Below are 24,995 nucleotides of genomic sequence, written 5' to 3' on the forward strand. Positions count from 1 at the left end.
AAAAATTGCATATTAAAAGCTGGGTTGCCCCAATGAATTTGGAGAAGTTTAGGGTAGGGTTAGGTTAGGTTGGTTAAATACGCCAGCGTCTCCAGTTTGCCTTTTCTTAAAGTGGATGTAAACCCAAATTCTTTTTTTTTTTTTCTTTTCTTACAACAGGGGACACAGAGCCATAGTAGTTACTATGTGGGTTATATGGACCACTGATAGGTGATGGACACACCCCTAAGGCAAGACATGTACTCCCTATATAGCCCCTCCCACTACTGGGAGTCCTCTGTTTTTTTTTTCACCAGTGTCTAAGGTGTTGGTCACGAGTAAAGATGTGCTGAGCTCCACTGGAAGCTTCCTTGCTGGGGCTAGCCATGCTGACTGGTTCCGTTCTGATGTCCTTTTATGGGCTAAATGAATGGTACCCGGGCCTCGTGTCCGACGAAACGAGGTTTAGTTTGCGAACGCTTCTCTTTTTAGAGAGCTGGACCCTGGGATCCAGTACTTTTTGGTAGTAATGCCATAAAGTTTTTACTGGCAGGGTGCTATCGCAGGTCCAAGATTGTGGGTAACCTGAGGTTCCCCTGTTCCTGAAGGTTTTTCCTAAAGGTTTTGGAGCCCACCGTGAAGGGTGAAATTTTTTATTTTTTTTTCTTTATCTCCGATAACCCTGCTGCAGGAAAAGGTAAGGGAGATTTTCTCAGGAATTTCTCTTATGTATAATGTTGCCTATGTGTCACCACTGGGGGCTGTATTGAACACTCACCGACCTGACGCTGGAAATGGCACAGAAGCCTTCATATCTCCTCTCCTCCAGCCACAACTGATCCTCTGGTAAGAAGGGTGGTCTAGTTCTCTTCCTGTGCCCCCAAAATTGTTCCCCCCCCCCCTCCCTTCGGGGGATAGGATGCCAAACTCGTTTTTTTTTTTACAAAAAAAAGTGACAGACCGCGGCCTCTCAGCGAAGGATTTACACCAACCCACCCACCCCGCCGCCCGCCATGTATGCAGGTTCCACAGGACACTGCTCGCGTGGGAAAGCACTTTCCTTTGAAAGGAAAGGAGGGGGGCATAATTTGTGCGGGAGGTTTGGCTAGCAGTGTTAGCCGCCGACCACACGTGCAGCAAGTTGATTTAAGCACTGTTTGTATCTAGCTGCTACTGGCTGTGGAGGGACAGAGCAGGAGGTTGGCTTGATCAGGTTTGATGACGCACACATTTCCCTTTTGACACGATGTACTTTAAAAGGCTAGGATTAATAGCAGCTATTGTGCTGGACTATAGCTTAGCAGTGTACATTCTTTTTCTGGTAGTGCCTCTGCTTTGTGCTTCAGGCTATGAGTGGCAAAAGGACCAGGAGCTCCTCTAAGGGTTCTAAAGGGTCATTGGTCACACAACAAACTAAAACCAATTCCAAAAGGTTATCCTCTGCGAGTGATGCAGCTGGTCAGATTGAGCCATCGGGGGAATCTAGTTGCAGCTACACAAGACGCTTCAGCCCCTGAGTATATCACACGAGAGGTCTTCTACCATTTCTGGCTTGTAAAAGAAGATTGATGCTATTTTATCCCTCCATAGTGGGGTCAAAGTAGATCTTCCCAAAGATTTGGAAGATACTTGTTTATCCTCTTCTGAGGATCCTAATATATAGGAGTAACATCACAAGACCGGTTGCTTGTTCACTCTTACTAAATTGGTTCGTTCAACTTTTTTGCTGCATACAGCACAGGCTCTTGATGAACCCACCTCTAATTTGAGATCATTAAAACCTCCTCCATCTGGGGATGCCTTTCCCATTCATGCATGGCTAAGGAAGCTTATGTATGCTGAATGGGAACATCCGGATAAACAATATTATCCTCCTAAGAGATTCTCCACACTTTATCCTATGGAAGAGGACTTTTTATAAAAAAAAAATGAGGGGGTTCCATCGATTGATGCTGCGATTTGCCTCAGTGAACAAGAATCTCACATGTCCGGTGGATAATGCGCTAATGTTAAAGGACCCAACAGATAAAAAGTTGGAGCTTCTTTCTAAAAGTCATATGTCTTTGACAAGCTCAGTAGTGCTGCCGGTTCTTGCTGCAATTGGTGTATCCCAGTCCATTAAGGAACAGTTTGAGGAGATACTTAAAATTCTGCCTGATGAACAGGCCCAGCAATGGGCTGGTCTATCGGACGCACTGTGTTTCACAGTAGATGCTATTAAGGATTCTATCATTCAAGTCTCACGGCTTATGCTTGGACTAGTGTATTCTCGCAGAGTTCTATGGCTGAAAAGTTGGTCAGCCGAAGCACCGTGTAAAAAGCTCTTGGCCAGTTTCCCTTTTTATGGGGAACGACGATTTGGATAAATGCCTACAAAAGATCTCTAATGGAAAAAGCTCTCTTACCAGTAAAGAAGTTGTTCAGACGTTTCTCCTTTAAGCATGCTTCCTCACCTGTGCCAGGGGCATTAGCCTCTAGGCAGTCGTGGCCTCAACAGTCAGGTTCAAGGGCAACACTAAGGTCAAAAGATCTTGGGGCAGGAAGCCCACAAAACAGAATGCTAAAGCCTCCTTATGAAGAGGCGCCCCCGCTCACTCGGGTGGGGAAAAGGCTTCTGCAATTGTGAAGGATCTGGCAGGACCAATGTCGAGACAGATGGGTGGCTTCCGCTGTTTCTCTAGGTTACAAACTATATTTCCGAGATTTTCCATCTCCTCGTTTTTCTAAGGTCAGATGTTCCCAAGAACCCAGAGAAAAAGTAGGCTCTCTTTCTAGCGCTGGATCATTTATTATCTCAGTCGGTGATATCAGAGGGGTCCCCTTGATGGAACAGGGCGCAGGTTTTTATTCAAACCTTAACACGGTTCCAAAACCAAACGGCAAATTAAGACTTCTAGATCTTAAAGATCTGAATTGGCACTTGAACCTGGCACTTAAATCTGATCCTTGCGCATGGAGTCAATCCGATCGGTTGTTGCCATCCTGCAAGGAGGGGAGTTTGGCTTCTATCGATATCAAGGATGCATATCTCCACGTGCCAATATTTCCCACTCACCAGAAATTTCTGCTCGTCGAAATAGAAAATCATAATTTTCAGTTTGTGGCCCTGCCATTCGGTCTAGCCACAGCACCACGGGTGTTCTCAAAAATTCTGGCACCTCCTTTAGCCAAATTAAGGGCTCAAGGCATAACGGTCCTAGCCTATTTAGACAATCTGCTTTTAATAGATCATTTGGTTTCAGGTCTGGTCACAACTGTAAACTGCCTGGAATCTCTAGGTTGGATTCTCAACCTAGAAAAATCCTCATTAAAACCATCAAGGAGATTGCAGTACTTGGGTCTGGTCATAGATACCATACAGAAAAAGGTATTCCTACCCCAGACAAGAATCTGTTCAATTATAGAACTAATTCAACTCATCAAAGCAAAGAAAAATCCTTCCATTCGGTTGTGCATGAGATTGTTGGGAAAAATGGTGGCCTCCTTCGAGGCCGTCCCTTACACGCAGTTTCATTCAAGATTGCTACAAAACACAATCCAGTTGGCCTGGAACAAAAAGGTTCAGGCCTTGGATTTTCCAATACGCCTTGCTCTCGACGTGTCGGAGCCTAAATTGGTGGTTGGTATCCAGCAACCTCCAAAAGGGAAAATCATTTCTACCAGTCTCCTGGAAAGTGGTGACAACAGATGCCAACCTTCTAGGCTAGGGAGCAGTCCTGGAAGAAGATTCTGTCCAGGGGAGATGGTCCAAGTTGGAGAGGACCTTGCCTATGAACATTTTAGAGTTTCAGGCAGGTCGTCTGGCTCTAAAGTCCTGGACGGTCAGATTGAGTGATTGTCCTGTCAGGATTCAGTCCGACAATGCTGTGGCTTACATCAATCGCCAGGGGGGCACGAAGAGTCGTGCAGCCCAAAAAGAGGTGACGCATGTTCTAGCTTGGGCAGAACACAACATTCCTGCCTATCGGCAGTATTCATCCCGGGAATAGAAAATTGGCAGGCGGACTACTTGAGTCGTCAAGAATTAGTTCCGGGGGAATGGTCTCTTCACCCCAACATCTTCCAAGCAATATGTCAGAGGTGGGGTACTCTGGTCGCAGACCTGTTCTCGACACAAGGTTGACAGCTTTGTGTTGAGAACAAGGGATTCGCTAGCTTTTGGAACAGATGCATTAGTCTTCCCATGGGATCAGTTTTCTTTTGATCTATGCATTTCCCCCAGTTTTGCTACTTCTGCGTCTTCACAGGATCAAGCGGGAACGAAAGGAGGTGATTCTGGTGGCCCCAGCATGGCCCAAAAGGTCTTGGTTTGCCGAGATCATAAAGATGGCAGTAGGAGTCCCTTGGACTCTGCCATTATGGCTAGACTTTCTCGCAGAAGATCCAGTATTCCATCCTACCTTTAGATGCTAAATTTAATGGTTTGGCTATTGAGACCCACATTCTAAGGGATCGTGGGTTGTCTCCTTCGGTAGTGTCCATCTTGATTAATGCCAGAAAGCCAGCTTCCAGAGTCCTTTACTCTGGAGTCTGGAAGGCATATGTTTCTTGGTATGCATCCAGAGGTTGGCACCCCAGGAAATATGTCATAGGTAGGATCCTTGATTTCCTGCAAATGGGATTGGAACTGAAGCTGGCCTTGAGTACTATCAAGGGCCAGATCTCGGCCTTGTCAATATTTTTTTTAACGGCCTCTGGCTTCTCACTCCCTGGTGCATAGCTTTGTTCAGGCTTTTGAGCCTTTACGTGAAATTCCCTTGGTGCTGTTGACTAGAAAGATAGTCTTTCTGGTTGCCAATTCTTCTGCTAAGAGAATCGGATCTAGCGGCTCTGTCTTGTAAAGAGCCATATCTGATCATGCATAAGGATAATGTCCTCATCCTGATTTCCTACCAAAGGTGGTGACAGGTTTTCACTTAAACCAAGATATTGTTCTTCCTTCTTTCTTCCCAGAGCCTCAATCTAGGGAAGCTTAGGCGCTACATTCCCTTGATGTAGTAAGAGCGGTCAAAGTGTAGTTAAAGGCAACCGCCCAGGTTTGCAAAACAGATGTTTTTTTTTTTTTTTTTTTTTTTTGTACTGCCAGATGGTCCAAAAAGGGGACATGCAGCATCAAAAACTACTATTTCCAAATGGATTTGTCAAGTCATTATTGGGGGTTATGGTTTAAAGAAGAGAATTCCTCCGTTTCATGTTAAAACACACTCAACCAGGGAGATTAGTGCCTCTTGGGCAGTGCATAATCGGGCCTCTATGGCTCAGATCTGTAAGGGTCCTTTCACACGGGGCGGATCAGTTCTGATCCGCCCCGTGGATGTCCGTTTGCTCAGCGGGGATCACTCCGCCGATCCCCGCTGAGCAGGGAGATGACAGGTCTGTCTCCGCACACTGTGCAGGGACGGACCTGTCACAGCGCCGCTCTCCCCTATGGGAGATCGGATGACGACGGACCGCAGTGCCCGTCGTCATCCGATCCGATCCGCAGACGGATGGAAAAATAGCTTTTTCCTCCGTCACACTTTTTCGGATCGGAGCGGGTCGGATGTCAGCGGACATGTCACCGCTGACATCCGACGCTCCATAGAGCTCTATGGAGCACCCGTTCAGGTCCGCCTGAAAAACTGACAGGCGGGCCTGAATGGGACGTTAGTGTGAAAGGGGCCTAAGGCCGTAACTTGGTCTTCAGTTCATATGTTTACCAGATTTTATCAAATCTATGTTAAAGGTCATGAGGATATTGCCTTCAGGCGTAGTGTGCTGCAGGCTGCAGTACGAGTCCTCTGGCCTCCTTTTTTTGTGTGTCTCCCTCCCTTCAGTTGCCATTGCTATGGGACATCCCACATAGTAACTACTATGGCTCTGTGTCCCCTGATGTAAGAAAAGAAAACAGGATTTTTAAAACTGCTTACCTGTAAAATCATTTTCTTTGATGTACATCAGGGGATACAGAGGTCCCTCCCTTCTTGGTGTACACTTGTATTGCTTGGCTACAAAACGGAGGACTACCAGTAGTGGGAGAGGTTATATACAGAGTGCTTGCCTTAGGGGAGTGCCAGTGTCCATCACCTATCAGTGGTCCATATAACCCACATAGTAACTACTATGGCTCTGTGTCCCCTGATGTACATCAAAGAGAAGGATTTTACAGGTGAGCTGTTTTAAAAATCCCTTTTTTTTTTTTTCTTCATATTGTAGAGTATACCATTTCCTATCATTTGAGCCCAGTCTTGCCACAAAGTTAATCCAGCTCTGAGCAATCCTCTTTTATTGTTCAGTGGGAAATCTTGACAGAAAAACTTTGTCAAATCTTCCCCCTTGCTGTGAGTGACAGGTTATTTACATATCTCGTTCAATAGCCTAAGACATGCATTTTTTTTTTTATTTTTTTTTTTAATTTCCTCCCACTCCTTTCTTCTGCTGCTCTGCAAGGATTGGCTGTTCCACACCTCAGCATGACTTGGCATGCTGAATTCATGGGACTTTTCTGGGTTTTGACTGCTTGTTAGTGATCATAGCAGAAGTTCAGTGTAAGAAATACACAGGAGAAAATGCATGTTGATGAGGGGTGTGTAGAGGTGGGCAGCGAGTCTGACATCACTACTACACCCACTGAGCCCTGGAAAACGGACCCACCCACAAAATCTGCAGTTTTTCTGGTCTCATAACCGACAGATGGAAGACATTTGACAGATAAGTATACATGCAGGAGGCATGTATATCCTTCTAGATAACCAATATTGCAGTAGTTTAGAAAGGATGAGAGTGGGTTTACATCCACTTTAAGGCTTGCCCACTGCATACCCAGATGGACAGACTGACTGTTATGCAAGTCTATATAAAGTTATTTTTATCTCTGAATTTGAAGTATGATTTACAGATGAGAACCTCAGAGCACACAAACTGGAGTTATATTAGTTTTGTTACATGTTATTGTCAGTACATACGGATTTTAATCATCTGAAATTAATATGCAGAGTACGCTATATTTTTGTTTGCCAAGACTTGTTTAGGTCTGACAAAGTCTCATGTTTTCTTATCCATGCTTTTCAGTATACATGTAGAGCCTAGGGAAAGTGAAAAATGATGGTTAAATACAGTTTAAATGTAATAAATTCTCAGGTGATCTTATGCAAGAAACTTTATTTGCCAGTCAGTGCTCTGCTTACCTTTTTGCTGGGATATAATTAGCAACCAACCATGGTGACCTATAGCTCTATGTTACTGGAAGGCTGTCAAGCTATTTGGCATTATTGTAGACTGGGTGTGCTATACAAATAATGCGTTGAACCTTGTGGTTTTTCTTGTAATTTAATCATCTTTTCATTATCAATTATCCCCCGTCAGTTCTGGATCATCTAACAAACCAAGTGGAGGAGCTGACTCCACTCATAAAGTTCCAGTTGTCCGCCTTGAGCCTATCCGGATCAAGCCAGAGAACAACACCGACAACGAATCCTTTGAATACCCAGTCGTGGTGGTAAAGCAAGGCAACCAGCGCCAACAGCAGCATCCTCGAAATGTAAGTGACACTGGAATGGAAAATATTATGGATTGTGTGTTCTCTGATTTTCAAGAATCGTAGAGCAGGTTTTTGTGTTCATTTTGTTTGGGTACAGCGTCGCATGCCCACGCAATTGTCGTTAAAGCGACGCAGTGCCGTATCGCAAAAAATGGCATGGTCATTGAGGGGGCAAATCCTTCCGGTCCTTAAAGCGGTGTTTTGGCCGAAATTATACTTTTTAGTGGAGGTCGACCGATATATCAGCCGATATTTGGCGTTTTTTAATTAATCGGCATCGGCCGATTTGTTTAAAAAAGGCCGATGATATCTTCAGCATGACTTGCAAATTACTTCAGTAATAGAAGTCAATGCAAGTTGCCTGAAGACATCAGTGAAGGGACTTATTTCCTCTCTGGGCAGTCTGCCAAGAAAAGAGCAGAGATACAATGTTTACACTTCTGAATGAATTCAACTCAGTGTGTAGAAGTTCTCAGTTTAACCATTTAAAGAATAAATCTTTTTTGATGCTTACAAATAAAAATCCTGTATTTTCTGCTAGAAAATCACTTGGAACCCCAAAACGTATGTGTGTGTATATGTGTGTGTGTGTGTATGTATGTGTGTGTGTATATATATATAAAAACAACAGGTGTATCTAAAAGGCCTATAATACACCACTCGGCGCCCAACAAAGGATACACCACAAATTTAAAGAGATAGATGTATGTATATACAAGCATATATATGCATATATATATCAATACATATCCTCATATGAGCATCTGCATATAAATTGCAAAATAGATCCAAACCACCTAGATGGAATCAATCAAATTAAGCAAACCGAACACTAATAGCAGCTGTTTAAAATCTAAATAAATATATATATATCTGTAATACACATAATTCATCAAAAATCATATGAGAATGACGGTATTAAAACAGCGCTCAACATAGAGTTCTCAAGATATTCACAAGTACTTGTGTATGAGCTCTAATGAAAAAAGAAGAACAGTCCTTAATGTGCAGATAGGGTGATTATAATGTTCTTATTCAACGATACAAGGTGACCAAACATGCTGCTGACATAGCTTCCACCAAACTATTTGGGAGTGCTTCACCACGTGCGATGCATCCCCCGCAGGGGGTAAAACTCACCAGATAGCGTTGAAACAAACAGCCTTAAGGAATATATATTCTTTCAGATATAACCTGGACTCATATGTCTTCACTTAGGGGTCCCATTTACAGCCATCCTCCAAGCATGTCACAAAATAAAACAAAGCATATACATAGCATAATACCGTTTTTATTAAGATTAGAAATAAATAAAATCCCCATTTAAATATCCGCGTACATTATAAAAAATATATCTCAGGCAATAAGAATATGTGTGTTTCACCAGATTCAGGCATCAGTGTCCTCCTCCTGTGTTCAGCTGTGTACACTACGAGTGACTTCCTGGTCCTTGGTCAGCGGTGGAACGCACACATCACTTCCGGGAGCGTCGTGTAAGCCACGCTCTGACGCGTTTCGTCACTTCCGACTTCAACAGAGGGCGTGGCTGCACGACGCCCTCTGTTGAAGTCGGAAGTGACGAAACGCGTCAGGGCGTGGCTTACACGACGCTCCCGGAAGTGATGTGTGCGTTCCACCGCTGACCAAGGACCAGGAAGTCACTCGTAGTGTACACAGCTGAACACAGGAGGAGGACACTGATGCCTGAATCTGGTGAAACACACATATTCTTATTGCCTGAGATATATTTTTTATAATGTACGCGGATATTTAAATGGGGATTTTATTTATTTCTAATCTTAATAAAAACGGTATTATGCTATGTATATGCTTTGTTTTATTTTGTGACATGCTTGGAGGATGGCTGTAAATGGGACCCCTAAGTGAAGACATATGAGTCCAGGTTATATCTGAAAGAATATATATTCCTTAAGGCTGTTTGTTTCAACGCTATCTGGTGAGTTTTACCCCCTGCGGGGGATGCATCGCACGTGGTGAAGCACTCCCAAATAGTTTGGTGGAAGCTATGTCAGCAGCATGTTTGGTCACCTTGTATCGTTGAATAAGAACATTATAATCACCCTATCTGCACATTAAGGACTGTTCTTCTTTTTTCATTAGAGCTCATACACAAGTACTTGTGAATATCTTGAGAACTCTATGTTGAGCGCTGTTTTAATACCGTCATTCTCATATGATTTTTGATGAATTATGTGTATTACAGATATATATATATATATATATATATATATATATATATATATATATATATATATATATATATATATATATATATATATATATATATATATATATATATATATATATATATATATATATATATATATATATCAGAGATCCTAGGGAATAAAATGGCGGTTGTTGCAATATTTAATGTCACACGGTATTTGCGCAGCGGTCTTTCAAACGCAATTTTTTGGGGAAAAAAATACTGATTTAAAAAAAAAAAACGTAAAGTTAGCCTATTTTTTTTCATCCAAAAGTTTTGCTTACCTGTTAGATTATATATATATATATATATATATATATATATATATATATATATATATATATATATATATATATATATATATATATATATAATTAAATACACAATCACATCTGGGATCTCATTGGAGAAGGTTTGGTATGTCTGTTCCCTACCCTCCACTTCCTGCTGTATGGAAGTGTCTGTTGCATCAAGCAGGCTGACCTCTTATCCCTTGAGCCAAACCAGTGCTACCATGCTGCACTTAAAATATGGCCTGTCACCGGAGTTAAAAATTTTGGTTTATGCCTATACCTGGCAGTTTGGAATCGTGGTTTTAGTCATTTTATACAATCCTATAAACAGTACTTTGTAGTGTCCTCTTTGATTCTTTCAATTCTGTTTGTCTGCATAATAACAGTTTGACTCTTCCTTTGCAGCCTGAATACACAGGAAGCAGCATTTTAACATCCATGCTGCTTGATCGCAATGCCAATCGTACTACCAAACCAGACTTTGCACCAAGGAGAGACACTCCCGATAGTACTGGTGACCGCCATGTTGTTCAGCAGAGTTCATATCAGCGAGCCAATGACTGGGGCTCCCAGTATCAGGTGACAGAGAGTGGTGGGAAGGAGGATGACCCTAATGAAGATTGGTGCGCAGTTTGTCAGAACGGAGGCGAGCTGTTGTGCTGTGAAAAGTGTCCCAAGGTTTTTCACCTTTCCTGCCATGTGCCAACACTAATGAACTTCCCCAGGTAAAAAGTATGAAAGAACATCTGGGTAGCAGTGACCATAACATGATTTAATTTAATTTTAGCTGTAGCCAACAAACACATACTGGAGAGATATAAAAACATTTAACTTTAGGAGAGAAAATTTTCAGAAGTTTGAGGGCTGCTCTCTAAGACTTAGACTGGGAGGGAATATTGGCATCAATGGACACAGAACCGAAATTTGATTTCTTCAAAAAGGCTGTATGCAAACACACTGCAAAATCTATTCCCATGGGCAATAAAAAAAGCTAAAAATATAACTCATCTGGCTCACAGCCAAAGTTTAAATAATAAAATGGCTTTTAAAAATATAAAAATGAAGGAACACCATTGTTTAAATGTTACAAAGAATATAACCGAATATGTAGAAGGCAAATCAAGGTCTCCAAAAGTTTAACATGAACGACAGCTTGCAAAAGATAAATCGGGTCTGAACATGTTGGTCCTTTACAAAATTTAAGAGTGGGTGGCTGGGGACAAAGGGCAAGTCTATTAAATACTTTCTGCAGCTCTGTGTATACAAATAAGCATGGGGTAGCTCATGTCCATAATGGGTATGGTATTGACACAGCCCCGAATGATTCACAATGGCTCAAAAGTTATCTGATCCAGAAATATTTAGACCGAATAAAGGTGAATAAAGCACCTGGGCCAGATGGCATTTTAAAAGAATTGAGCTCTGTCATTTTCAAAGCCATTGTTTCCAATTTTTAGGGACTCGTTAATGACTGGAATAGTACCACTGTATTGGCGTAGGGCCAATGTGTTGCCTATATTTAAAAAGGGATCTAAGTCTTTACCAAGTAACTATAGACATGTTTAACTTCTATAGTTAAGATACTGGATAGTTTAGTAAAAGGCCGCGTAGACCATTTTTGGAAAAAAATATTTTAAGCAACCGATTAGCATGGATTCATGAAAGACATAAGTTGTCAAACCTGATTTCTTTTCATGAGAAGTTAAGTAAAACCTTGGACAGAAGGGTGGCTGTGGATTTTGGTATGTTTGGATTTGCAAAAGTGACTCAGTTCCCCACACAGAGCTAATGTGTAAGGTAAAGTCTACAGGCTTGGAAAGATCAGTTTGTAAATGGATAGAAAACTGGCTAAAAGACAGAATTCAGAGTAATTGATTCATACTACTAAATGGTCTAGGGTTATCAGTGGTGTACCCCAAGGTTCAGTGCTGGGACCCTTACTTTTTAATACCTTTATAAGCAATTTATATCTGGGGTTAAAAGTACAATTTTTTGGTCTGATTTGAGTGTTCTAGTAAATCATAAGCTTAATGGCATTCAATGCCAAGTTGTGGTTTACACAGCGAGGAGCAGAGGAAATTGAGGGGAGATATGATCAACATGTATAAAAGTGGTCCATATAGTGAAGTTTGTGTTGAGTTCACTTTAAGGTCATCAGAGGACAAGGGGGCACTCTTTACATCTGGAGGAAAAGACTTCATCTTCAAATATGCCAAGATTTCTTCACAGTAAGAGCTGGTAAAATGTGGAATAAATTCCCTCAAGAGCTGGTTCTGGCCAGCTCAGTAGATTACATAATCTAATTGGATACTAACATTTGTAGGTAAAGTTGGTCCAGGGAATATTCGATTTGCCCCTCGGGAGATCAGGAAGGAATTTTTTCATAATGGTTCCCCCCCCCCCCGCTGTAGCAGATTGGATCATGCTTTGCAGGGGGTTTTTTTTTTTTTTTTTTTTTTTTTTTTTTTTTTTTGCCCTCCTCTGGGTCAACTGTGGGTAGAGGATTTGTGTATATGGGATTGTATTAATTTTTTATTTTTATTGGTTGAACTAGGTAAACTTGTGTTTTTTTCATCCTGACTATGTAAGAAAAGTCCAGTGTGATTAGGTGCAATGGGGGACATCAGGGACTCATCGGTTTAATGCGTTTTGCCTTATAATCTGGTTGATTACACTTGTGCCCCATCTATAGTGTATTATCCAACTTCCTCCAGTCAGCTTCAAAGTATCATTCTACAGCTGTCTGGAACCTCACCAGCTGTGACCAGACGGCTTATATGCAGTCATTTAATTTGCATATAAATGTATTTATTTTTTTTATTTATTTTCTCATAGCGGTGAATGGATCTGCACTTTTTGCCGAGATCTTTCCAAACCTGAAGTGGAATATGACTGTGACGACCCATCTCTGGCAGAGAAACTGAAACTGGGGGGTGCCATTTTAATGGCACCAATAGATCAGAGGGTAAGTGTGCCTTGACGACCTGGCAGTGGAAGAGTGCTTGCCTGCGCGGCCTGGCGGGATGAGCAGAAACATGTCATCTGTCTGCTACTGCTTCTTTGTCCAATCACAGGCTGGGAGGTGATCTTATTGTGGTGCTGAAAATATAATAATAATAGGGGCGCTGAACAAATATAAATATAAATATCAATCACAAATGTGAAAATTGATAATCGCAAAACATCTAAAGTGATAAACGCCTATCACCAAAAAATGGTAAAAAGCAAATAATTACAAACAAATATATGATATAGACAATAATAAATATAGTCCCAATTTGAACCAAAAAAAATATATATAAATATAAATCCAAAGTCCAAAACGGTGATTTTTTTCAGTGTAAAACTCCTTCTGAATCCATATGCCAGAAAACGGCTGGAATCTTCTACAAGGTAGTGACACGTCCCTTCACCAAAACTTATGGACATAGAAAACACTCCAACTGTGAAGATGAAGTTGTCTTCTTACCAGATGCTGTTGACTACTTTATTTAAAAAGATAGTCAAATAGGCTTATGCAGGTTGATTCCCTGCTCACATGGAATAAGGTGGACCTCGTATGGACAGAAGCTTCTCATAGACTCAGACAGGTCATAAAAAAAGGCCAAACAAAATCCATAGTGTGACACCGTTTAAGAATAAAAATAAATTAAAAAAACATAAGGCCAAATGGCTGCTTACATATGCCGGTGCCCGACCTGGCACTGGGGCTGCTCGCTTAAAACACTCGTTTCGTAATGGATGCGTAGTTCCTCGTTGTGTAGGGCGTGCGTTCCACCAAGAAGCAGCCGACAATCAAAGACGACCGGAACTGTGCGTGTACGAACGTGACTGGGTACCGCCTCGACGTACGTTTCGTTTGACACGTCATCAGGAAGCGTACCCAGTCACAAAGTCAACGTTCTTTATGGTGTCTCGATCAGTCCATAGACCAATCGGGAAACACTTAATTTGGTGCGCAGCCTCAGTCCCACTCAAGGCTTAACAACAATACATGGTTTGTTAAAACAAAACTGGCAAACACTAAAACATAGTTAACCCTAAATCACAGGGATAAATTATACATACCAGAAATTTAATAATAAAGTAAAAATTAAGAAATATATATCATAATCCTATGGGATATTCCTGTTAGAAAAAAAGAGGGAGTAGGTTTCTTGTAATTGGCAAGATAACCTCTAGATGTCAGTCTGTAGTTGAAATTTTCATACCACTGACTAAACAAAAAAGAAAAAAAAGGTTTTTAAACCTAAATAGTTAGTTACAATTTTTTATAAAAAAATATATAATTTTTATAAAGTATATTGGTGCCATTTCTGGAAAGATATTTAGCAATATTCTTAACTCCAAATGTAAGGAAAAAAACAAAAGGCAAAACCCTACATCATAGGATGGAAAAATTCACCAAACAAATTTGGAAATGGAGAAAAGGCAGAAAAAAGCCTAGATCAAACAAAGGGGGAAATTTCAATCGTTGGACAAAAAACAATTTAAATCGAGCTCTGTTCATTCCTAAAGGCTGCATTTTTTTAAATTTATATATCCACTTTGTTTCATTCTTTGATATTTCCCTTTTCATGTGTGTTCCTCTCCAATGTTTTGAGATCTTATCGATCCCATAAAATTTACAAAGTGAAGGATCGCTATCGTGATGTGATTTGAAATGTCTTGACACACTATGATTGGGAAAACCTTTCTTAATATTTGAGAGATGTTCATTGATTCTAATTCTTAACTGTCTAGTAGTTCGACCTACATACTGTATAGAACAAGGGCATTCTAGCACATACGTTACATGATCCGAATTACACGTAATTAGTGGTTTAATTTTATACTCCAGCTTAGTGACTTGAGATTGAAACTGAATAACCTTCCTTGATGAGCCGGGTCCTCTAGTGGTCTTGCAGGCTTTGCATCTCGTGCAATAATGGAAACTGGATCCATCAAGAAAGGTTACAAGTTTTTTAGGGGGATCGGGAACATTACGGGCTAATTGATTTCTCAGACCCGGTGCCCTTCTGTAAATGAATTTGGGGTTCTGTGGAATGATAGAGACCAAATCTTTATCTTGTTGTAAAATGGGCCAATATTTTTTAAAAATGGTTTCTACTTGTCTATACTGCCTATTGAACCCTGTCACAAAGGCTGTGGCTCCTTGATGTTCTGGTTTAGCTTTTGATACCAGTAAAGTTTGTCTATCCATCTGTGACACCTGTGTTACAACTTTCTAGAGTTTTTTGGGAGTAGCCTTTTTCTAAGAACCTACTGGTTAGAACCTTAGCTTGTGAATGGAAGTCAGACTCCTCCTCGCAATTCCGTTTTAATCGCATGTATTGTCCTTTCGGGACAGCTCCTATCCGCTGTGGGTGGTGACAACTATGTGTGGGCACATACCCATTTCTGTCTGTGACTTTAAAATAGGTTTTGGTAACAAACTTATTATGCTTTTTCGTAATAGTAAGGTCCAAGTAGTTCACTTCCACCTTGCTAAATTTGGCTGTGAACTTCAAGCAATATTGATTGGCGTTCATTTTGCTCAAAAAGTCTTTGAAACTCTCCAAAGTACCTTTCCAAAAAAGAATTACATCATCTATATATCTTTTATAGAAAATAAGGGATTTGTTCTTATTTTTGGTTTCTGATTCCCATCTATTGAGAACAATATTGGCTACACTGGGAGCATAACGTGCTCACATGGCCACTCCTGCTATTTGGTTGTAGTACTCATTATTGGCCCAGAAAAAGTTATTACTCATAGCGAGATCAAGGCCTCTAATCAAATAATTTATCTGAACCTTCTTAAGTTTGGATTCTTTTGTTAGTGCCCACTTTATTGCTGTAAGTGCGTCCTTATGTTGGATATTAGTATGCAGGGACTCAATGTCTACCGTGATCATGATGGTGTCTTCTGATGCTACTAAATCCTGTAGAAGTACTAGCAGATCTCTGCTGTCTTTTAAATACGAAGGACTTATCTTATTGTGGTGTTTAACCACTTCCCGGCCAAAGTACGTCATATGACGTGGACATTGAGTGGGGATATCTGAATGATGCTTGCAGCTACAGGCATCATCCAGATATCCTTTTTCAGCCGGCGGTTCTATGCACCATAAGAACAATCATACCAACACCAGCACCTTATCAAACAGTGCCCCCGTCCCTGCTTTCCTCCAATCAGCTCACACACTGCATGCCCAGACTCCTCACCCACTGCTGCATGAAAAAAGTTTAATGCTATGTGCACTTTCCAAAGAATGTAGAAAGGGAAAGACTGCAGCTATACATGTAAAACTTCTGAAACTTCTGTAGGGAGATTTGCTTCATCTCTGTATCATCTGAGGCTGTTCACTTCACTGGGTATAGGAGAGGATTTACATCTACTTTAAGATAAAGTGTGCAGCAGCCCCCTCAAGCTCCCAAAATACCTGAGCCCATCTCTATCCAGCGATGTTGCAGGAGAGACTCAGTTGCCCAGGACTCTCTCTGCATTGGCAGAGACAGCAACGGAGCGCCATTGACTCACGCTGCTGTCAGTCAATGAGAGAGCTGGTGTGGGGCCTAGCCATGGCTCTGTGTCTGAATGGAAACCCTGAGCTGTGGCTAGGCTTGGTTTCCCCCACAGCAAGCTGCTTGCTTTGGGGGCACTCATCAGGAGGGTTGGGCTGCTCTGTGCAAAACCACTGCATTGTGCAGGTAAGTATGACATGTTTATTTTTAAGCACAAAACAAGACTTTATCGCTTTAAATGTGGACAATGGCAGTCTCTGTACTGACCTCTTAACACAGCCTTGCATTCTTCTGTAAATATATAGTCCAAGGCAGACTGAAATATAAGGTGGGTAGTTGGCTTTCAGTGCTTCCATCCACAAATTAGACAGGTTAGCAACTGTTGTGGCATTTTACGGAATTCTGCCGGTTCCCTCTTTATAAGAACTAGCTGAACAGGTCTTTTAATCAGGGCAGTACTGTAGTAGTTAGTCTGCATTGTAACAGAATTTTCAAGCATTGTCTTAATTCTGGTGTTTGGTGATTGTTTTTGTTTTTAGAAGTGTGAAAGGATTCTCCTATACCTCTTCTGTCATGAGATGAGTCTGGCCTTCCAAGATCCGGTTCCCCTTACTGTGAGTATCAATTAAATCAGTTTTTTTTTTTTTTTTGGGGCGGGGGGGGGGGGGGGGGGGGTTCTGTTTTTTTATTTTTTTTAGTTCTGCAGCAGGATGTAAGGCTGATCACAAGATTAATTAAATTGGCACTCCAGGCAAAAGTACAAAGGTTACTTAATTGAAGATAAAAGATTAAAAGTATAACTAAAATTCCATAAACCTGACCCTAATCCTAGAAAATCCTTGACTTTTTCTTCTGTTTGCTCACTTTGCATTTTGTAAATTGATGTTAATTAACAATTTAAAGAGGAAGTAAACCCTGATGGGTTTACTTCCTCTTTGATTCCCTGCAAAGGTAAAGCATAATGGACTACTATGCATCGCATAGTAGTCCATTATGTGTCACTTAACAGACACGGGAGCCAGCGAAGTCACCGCTGTCCCCTATAGTCCAGAGCATCAATCTTCTCGGTGGGTCTCGCTGCTCCGCTGCTGTTATTCGGCGAAGCTGCGATGACTTCACTCCCGCGCATGCGCACGGGAGCCGCCACTCGCGGCATATCTCCGTTGACAGCGGCACGCTCAGTGCGCCTGCATGCCGCTGTCTACGGTGCATGCACCGTAGACGGCGGTGCCTGTCTTTCGGCAAATATCTCCTAAACTGTGTAGGTTTAAGAGATATTTCTTGGACCTACAGGTAAGCCTTAATCTAGGCTTACCTGTAGGTCAAAGTGGTTTGTAAGGGTTTACAGCCACTTTAAATTATATATTTTTTAAAGCGTTTTTACTTTACAGAATTTAACACCTGCCTAAAACTTTGCAAGTACTGTGTGTGTATTTTGCATAGGTTTCTTTAATTGTTGTGTTTTTTTTTTTTCAAGGTGCCTGACTACTATAAAATTATAACACGTCCAATGGACTTGTCACACATAAAGAGAAAACTTCAACTAAACGGATCTCCTCACTACTCACACCCAGAAGAGTTTGTGAGCGATGTTCGCTTGATATTCCAGAACTGTGCAGAATTCAATGAGGTAAGATTCTTGCGTAAACCTCTTAAAAACAAAAAAAAAAAAAAAAAATCGTCTTCACAGCCTCCAGTAAAATCCAGACCCTGGTGGTCCTTTCTTCTTCTTTTTTTTTTCTCCAAATATAATCCATACACATCCATTACTTTTTATTTTTTTATTAATGAAATTTCCTGTTTCTACTGTGCCTTTTTGTAACGTTCTCCATTAACTCCAAAACCCCTTGTGTCGTCCACACCCCCCCCCCCCCCCTTTCACTTCCTCGGTGCTACAGATCACATAGTCCAGATTTCTTGGTCTCCAGTCTCTCAGGAGCACGCATGATGGCTACTCTCCTACGTGGTGTAACCATTGACTATGAATGTATCCAGCCTGTAACAGATCACAGCAGCAGCACCAAAAAAAAAAAAAATATTGGAGGAGGCTGTGCATAATAGAAGGTCGTTATTTGAGTTAAGAATATATACTTACATTTTTTAAGAAATTTTCATTCCTGTCTCTTTAATCCCAAACGTCAAGGGCTTGGCTCCCTTTCCCCTTGCACGATAAACTAGTTTATATTTTTACATATTTGGTTTTTGTCTAATGTAACTTTTTGGGCTCCTTCACTAAAATTTCCTGGGCCAGGTGGAAATGAGCAGGTGGTGCATGTCAAATCCAATGCGTTTCTAGGAGTAGGAGCTACAATTTCCATGATTCTGTGGAAATGTACGAACTGTGTGCCAACAAGAGCAGTTATCTGCCAGTCAGTGAGAGAGGGCACAATAGCAGCCAGATGCTGTGCAGATTGTGCTTGCCCACCAAAGGCAGTGTGAGGTAAGCACACCACAACTTTTCTTTAGTAAACCGCATAGAAGTGGAAATGCAACAAGGAGCTATTTTTCCATTGGAAGAAAACCACAGAATTACAGTTGCCCAAAGCGGATAAAGATGAGCTAAGCAGGACTTGTATGAGGGGATGTTTGGGGGAGAATAAAATAATTTTTTTCTTGAGGTTAGAAGATACCTTGCTGGTTAGATTTTATTCCTTCTGGCTGGAGTTTTGCTTTAAATTATGTACTTATGTGTATTTGTAAAGGTTGGCTGACATGAGTAATTTTTACATTCTTGCCATGTTGATGATTCTGTCAAACATTGAGTTCTGCTTTTAAGTGTTTTTAGTGACTTGAGCCAGTTATTCTTGAAACAATCTTTGTGAACGTGGCCATTTTTTATTTGTTACAGCCGGACTCTGAAGTGGCAAATGCAGGCATTAAACTTGAGGAATACTTTGAGGAGCTGCTAAATGGCATCTATCAAGACAAGATGTTTCCCAAAAGCCAGCAGAAGGAAATCTGCGAAGAGAGTGAGGACTCTGAAGATGATATTGTTCAACCACGAAAAAAAAGAAAACTAGACGAGCGGATGTTTTTCAGATGAACTTCTTTCTTGGAAGCTATGTACAGACAATTCCTTAGCTGTTATTAGAACTATTTGTGGACTGGCTGTGGGCCTGTGACCCTGTCCCAGGACGTAGTTTCATTGTGTTGGTGCCTCACCTGAGACCTAAAGGTTGCTGATTTTGGGAGGGAATGCAATCCTCCCTCCCATTTAACAAGTGCAGAAATGTGCACATCTGAACTGTATACCATCTCCTTCATTTACTGACTTACTAATTCTATTCTGGCCGTTCTGCATTCTTTTTTTTTTTTTTTTTTTTTGTCCTCCTTATCCTGAAGGTGTAGCTGACCCTTCCATTTCTATAAGAAGAAAGAAAAGTAACTCCAAAGTAGCCATCCACTTGTTTTTTAACCAAGGTTCCATGGTACCCTGAGCTTCCTCCAGAGGTTTCTAGGGGTTACTTGAGAAACCGTGTCATACACTGACCACCAATGGAATGAGTTACTACAATATCACTGTCTTGTTTCTTTTCTGGACATTAATATTTTTCATTTCCTGATTTATGAAGTAAACCTGATTCTTTTTTTTTTTTTTTTTCTTTTTTTTTTTTTAAGTCTCGACAAGCTACTGATCTTGCTAATGTATTATGAGCTGTAAGTCTAATCATTTTAGTCAGTTTCCTGAGACCTGAAAACTATTTCAAGGGTTCCTCCCATGGTAAAAACGTTCGAGTAGAACAGACCTAGAGGTTTCCTGGGTGGAATTTGTTTCTTGGCCTTCACACGGTCCCAGCACCTTTTTACACCAAATGAGAATTCACTCCCTGGTATGACCCTTTCTATATATCCAGCAAAAAAACATTTTATATGCCATCTTGTTTGTCTCCTGTTTAGGAGAATTTGGCACCATTTTGTGATACAGTATTATCCAGAGTTTCGCCATCCTTCCCTCTCACTGTTCCTAGTGTTGGGTCCGTTTTATTTCCAGTTAACAGGGAAAAAAAATAGATGACAAACTGTTGAAATGTTAAAGCTGAACTCCGGGATAAGTATTGTCTAAATACATATATATTTATGGTGTATGTTGTGTATTTCTTCCAGATCTGTGCAGTAATTCCATGTGATACTTTGCCCCTGTGCAGGAGCTTCCTGTGAAAGACCGGTCACTGCTACTCTCTGCTTGTGCAGGGTGACTGGTCTGGTCTCTGCCCCCTTGTAGTTTTTGCAGTGGGTGGGGCCTGCTGAGTCCCTCCCCTCAGCGCTGCTGTCTGCACAGTGATGTCACTACTAGATTTTTAAGATAATCTGGGTTCGAAAAAGGCATTTGGTGCACACAAAGTGGATTTATACCCTTGTGGATATCAAGGAATATATTTAAATAGAAGTTTTTGTGCCCAGCGTTCAGCTTTAAATTAATCAACACTTATGTTTTAGTACAAAAGGCAAATTTCTGACAATTGCTTCAGGGCAGAGAAATGCCAAATCTGATTTTGATTGAGTTCTTTTCTGTTTTAAAACACACTATTGCTTGGTCTGCTTATTTTTAAATATACTTTTGTGTTTGCCGTGTGTTATAAGAGGACTGACTAATCCATTCTTTTGTAAACTTGATTGCAAATCCAGGAGTGTTACTAATAATCTTAGGGGGGCAAGGGGGTGCACGAAAGTGTGTGAATCTGCTGGAGGAATGATGTCATGAATTTCATGATGGATGCACTCTAGACAAACTCTTCCTCCGTTCAGAATAAATTGCTATTTTTCCTAATCTGATCTCTTCCATTCTCGATGCAAGTGTTTAAAGGATATGTTCACTTTTAGTAACACACGTATTCAGGGTGCAGCATGTTACTGAAGCACCTGCACTCCTAACTATAACCCCCCTGCCCAAGTTCTGTGAATTAATGAATGAACTACAATTACTGCCTGCCATGTAAGACCGCTTGTAGTTCTTAATGGACTGTGAGGGGCACTGGTGATCTTCCTTGACGTCACTGTCTGCCTATGCAGGAGGTACAGGCAGACAGCTATGCTGAGTGTCTGCAGGGTCCTAACATTGCGCCCATGATCTGCTCATCACTGGGGCAATGCTCTGCAGGCTCCTAGGGGAAAAATAATTAGTAAATGCAAATATTCTTTTATGTGAACTTATCCTTTAAAGCTGAATTCCAGGAATTTAGCATCTTTGGAAAACGTGAAGGCACTCAGAATTAATGATTGTAAACAATCACTGGTAAAACAACCTATTGAAATGAAAGGGCAAACATTTGTGTATAGCTTAAAAATAGATGTATATCTATGGCAGAGAGATCTTCCCAGTGAAAGGCTGGATGGCTAGAATGACCACAGCGTGTTCTCCTGCTTAGTGTGGTCAGTTTTTTTTTTTTTTTTGTTTTTTTAAATAGGAAAACAGAGGAACTTGCAGGAACACCAGGGATGACACACAAAGGAAGCAATGCAAACGGAACAGGGTACTCTTTCATACAAGTACATGGTACAGCAGGCACATATATCAGGAATATGAAAATCTGGGGTAATGAACACTTTAAGTCCAAGAAAGTTCATGGCATCTCCTGGCCTTATCTCTGTTGTTTATATCTGACAGGTTTTATAGCATTGCCAGAAGATGGCTTTTGCTGTATTTCCAGGAGCCCGATGCTGACCTTTCTGATCTCTGCATCTTCAACAGTAGAGTTGCTGCAGCTGATATGCCTGCCCTTCCCCTCCTTCTGCCCAGTCACAGAAGCTTTTGGTATTATGTGAACACAGTTACAAACTACCAAGGTTTCTGTAAATGGGGAGGGGAAGGGTGGGCATAGTTGCTGTGTACTGCTTTCCTCTGAGATCAGAGCAATAAATCTGTCAAATGTAACTAAAAGTCCAGAAGGTGTCATGCACCTAGTTGGGCTTGACCCATAGTGTGCCTTCACTTTTTACAAAGTCGCTCAGCTCCTGGAATTCAGCTTTAAACTTGTCATACATCCTAAGCTGTGTGTGAGAGACCTTAGGTCAGTGATGGCAAATTTTGGCACCTGAGATGTGTTGGAACTACATTTCTGATGCTCAACTACACTGCAGAGTGCATGAGCATCGTGGGAAATGTAGTTTCAAAACATCTGGGGTACCAAGATTTGCCTTCACTCTCTTAGGTCAATGCTTTAAAAGTGAAAAATCCAAAGTCGCTCCTTGAGATAAAATGGTGATATTTTGGATCCATAATTTTAGTTCTAAAAATGCCTTTTGCCTTTCACTGTAGAATTGATAACTTATTTTCCCTCTTAAAAATATAAAAAAAATAAACTGTCTGTGGTTGTCTTCTGTGCTATCAAACTGTCTGTGTTGTAAGATTACTGCAGACACTGGCAGCAATGGGGTAGACTGAGTGAGAATTGAATTAAATGTTGCTTCTGAAACTGAATGTAGGGACTACTATAGTAACTCATAGATAATACTACATCTGTTTCTGAAATATATATATTTTTTTAACCTGATTCATTAATGCTTCTTGCAGACTTTCCCACACCCTCTGGCTGGGCAAAACCATTGTTTACATAACTGGAAGTTAGGTGAAATATCTAACGGAGCCCCTCATGGCTGTAACAAAACAGGAGTGCTAAAGGTTAATTTACACATAATATGGTGACTGGCATGTGTCCTTGCACTGCAGTATACTGCTGCTGTGTGGCGACTTGACTGACATGTTACTTTGTGATTCATATAAAGTTTAAAAAGTAAATTGCGCAATACGCTGAAAGTTGGCCACAGACTAAAATTATGCATTTAGTGCCCAGGCAATGTGAACAAGCCATAATACATCTCTCTATCCAAAAACGACTGTATTGTTTTTCTTCATCATACACAGAAATAGCAAATAAAGAAAAAAAAAATATAGCACATATTGCAACACTAATTGTAATGTAAAGGTAATTTTTAATAATGTTCAATCTGCAGCTGCTGTCACTTTCTGAGAATGCAGTGCAATATGGCTACCTGTATACAGCAGTGATGGGGAACCTTGGCACCCCAGATGTTTTAGAACTACATTTCCCATGATGCTCACCTTCACTGCAGAGGGCACGAGCATCATGGGAAATGTAGTTCCAAAACATCTGGGGTGCCAAGGTTCACCATCACTGGTATACAGAATGTGTACTGACTACTACGCAAAAACATTGTCTGTGTGATTGACCCAACAATTTTCCCAGAAGTCTGCTTAAGATACAAGTCAGATTTCAGGCATCCCCCATGTCATTTTTTGGAGAGCTACTTTCAATAGCAACACGTCTAAAGAGATGCAGCCCCAGTAGATGTCCTCATTAGTGCTCTGCAACTGCACACCTGGCAGTTAATTATGAAACCACTCCTATTACTCACTACAGAGTAACACAGAGGGATGTCTTTAGAATAACAAAAGGTAGGAATCTGCAACACAGGTTGTTGTAATCCTTGCAATGTACATCGCCCATCCAGAGAGGTATGTTTTGCTTTTCTTAACAAAAGGGGAGCTACGCTTTAATCGTAGACCCTGAGTTAAATGTAGCCACCTTCAGATGGCTGGACACTGGCAAACAGATTTGTGGGATAATCCATATAACCCATCACACTTTCAGCAATCCTCTGTTTTGCTTGTCCTTAGATGATGAATGGCTGCTACTTGTTTTTCCTAAATCTACCTTGATGACTATGTAGATACCCATTAAGACATCCTATTCTCAACTGCGTAGGACCTATGGCCACTGTGGCTACCGCCTCCATTTTATGAATTGATGTTCAACAGTGGCTTCAGGGATGGTACCCAAACCCCACCATGTGAACACATGGGGCCAGCCTGTAACTTATCTTCCAGCACTGAATCCTGCATTGGTCACTCTTGGCACAATTTATAATGTGTTGCAGTTGGCCACAGGGTGCGCTGCAGGTCCAGAGCAGGGGCAATACAAACTAGTGCGATGCTTTCTCTTAAAAACCCCTCCATGGAGGAGTGGGTATGCCCTCCCAAGGCAGCACCTTTCCACCTGGTGGTACTTCCCTTAGAATGGGGGGGGGGGGGGGGGGGGTTGGTCAAATGATGATTTGCCAGGGGTCATCAAATCCTGGTCAGTTCCTGAAGCCTGCACCACTCTACCGGCCTTTTTCCGGCCCGCCCAACAGGGCTGTCCGTGGAGCCTGCGGCCGCCCAGCTGGCCTGTCCGTGGAGCCTGCGGCCGCCCAGCTGGCCTGTCCGTGGAGCCTGCGGCCGCCCAGCTGGCCTGTCCGTGGAGCCTGCGGCCGCCCAGCTGGCCTGTCCGTGGAGCCTGCGGCCGCCCAGCTAGCCTGTCCCTAGAGCCTGCGGCAACCCACACAGCCGCTCATTCAGTTCACAGCATGACTGGGGGGCAGAGACTAGAGGTCAACTTACTAGTGAGGAATGTAATGTGGGAGGGGCTGATTTCGGCATAGGTGTCACTGCTGCCAGACACTGCCAAGT

The 24,995-nt window shown here is 41.6% G+C and overlaps 1 protein-coding gene across 4 annotated transcripts in view; it reads left to right on the forward strand.

Moving 5' to 3' along the window:
* The window catches only part of TRIM24 (tripartite motif containing 24), a 119,634-nt gene extending 96,776 nt beyond the window's left edge, over positions 1-22,858 (forward strand). For all 4 annotated transcript variants that reach the window (XM_077468757.1, XM_077468755.1, XM_077468758.1 and 1 more), the window contains exons 14-19: positions 7,324-7,498; positions 10,427-10,746; positions 12,857-12,986; positions 17,068-17,142; positions 18,006-18,158; positions 19,377-22,858. In XM_077468757.1, coding sequence (XP_077324883.1) covers positions 7,324-7,498; positions 10,427-10,746; positions 12,857-12,986; positions 17,068-17,142; positions 18,006-18,158; positions 19,377-19,571 — 1,048 coding nt within the window. In that variant the 3' untranslated portion in view covers positions 19,572-22,858. The remainder of the gene's footprint in view (positions 1-7,323; positions 7,499-10,426; positions 10,747-12,856; positions 12,987-17,067; positions 17,143-18,005; positions 18,159-19,376) is intronic.
* Positions 22,859-24,995: the final 2,137 nt, after the last annotated feature.

Source organism: Lithobates pipiens, unplaced genomic scaffold (assembly GCF_037356315.1).
Source record: "Lithobates pipiens isolate NorthernLeopardFrog02 unplaced genomic scaffold, aLitPip1_a1.2 Scaffold_8, whole genome shotgun sequence".
NCBI lineage: Eukaryota > Metazoa > Chordata > Amphibia > Anura > Ranidae > Lithobates > Lithobates pipiens.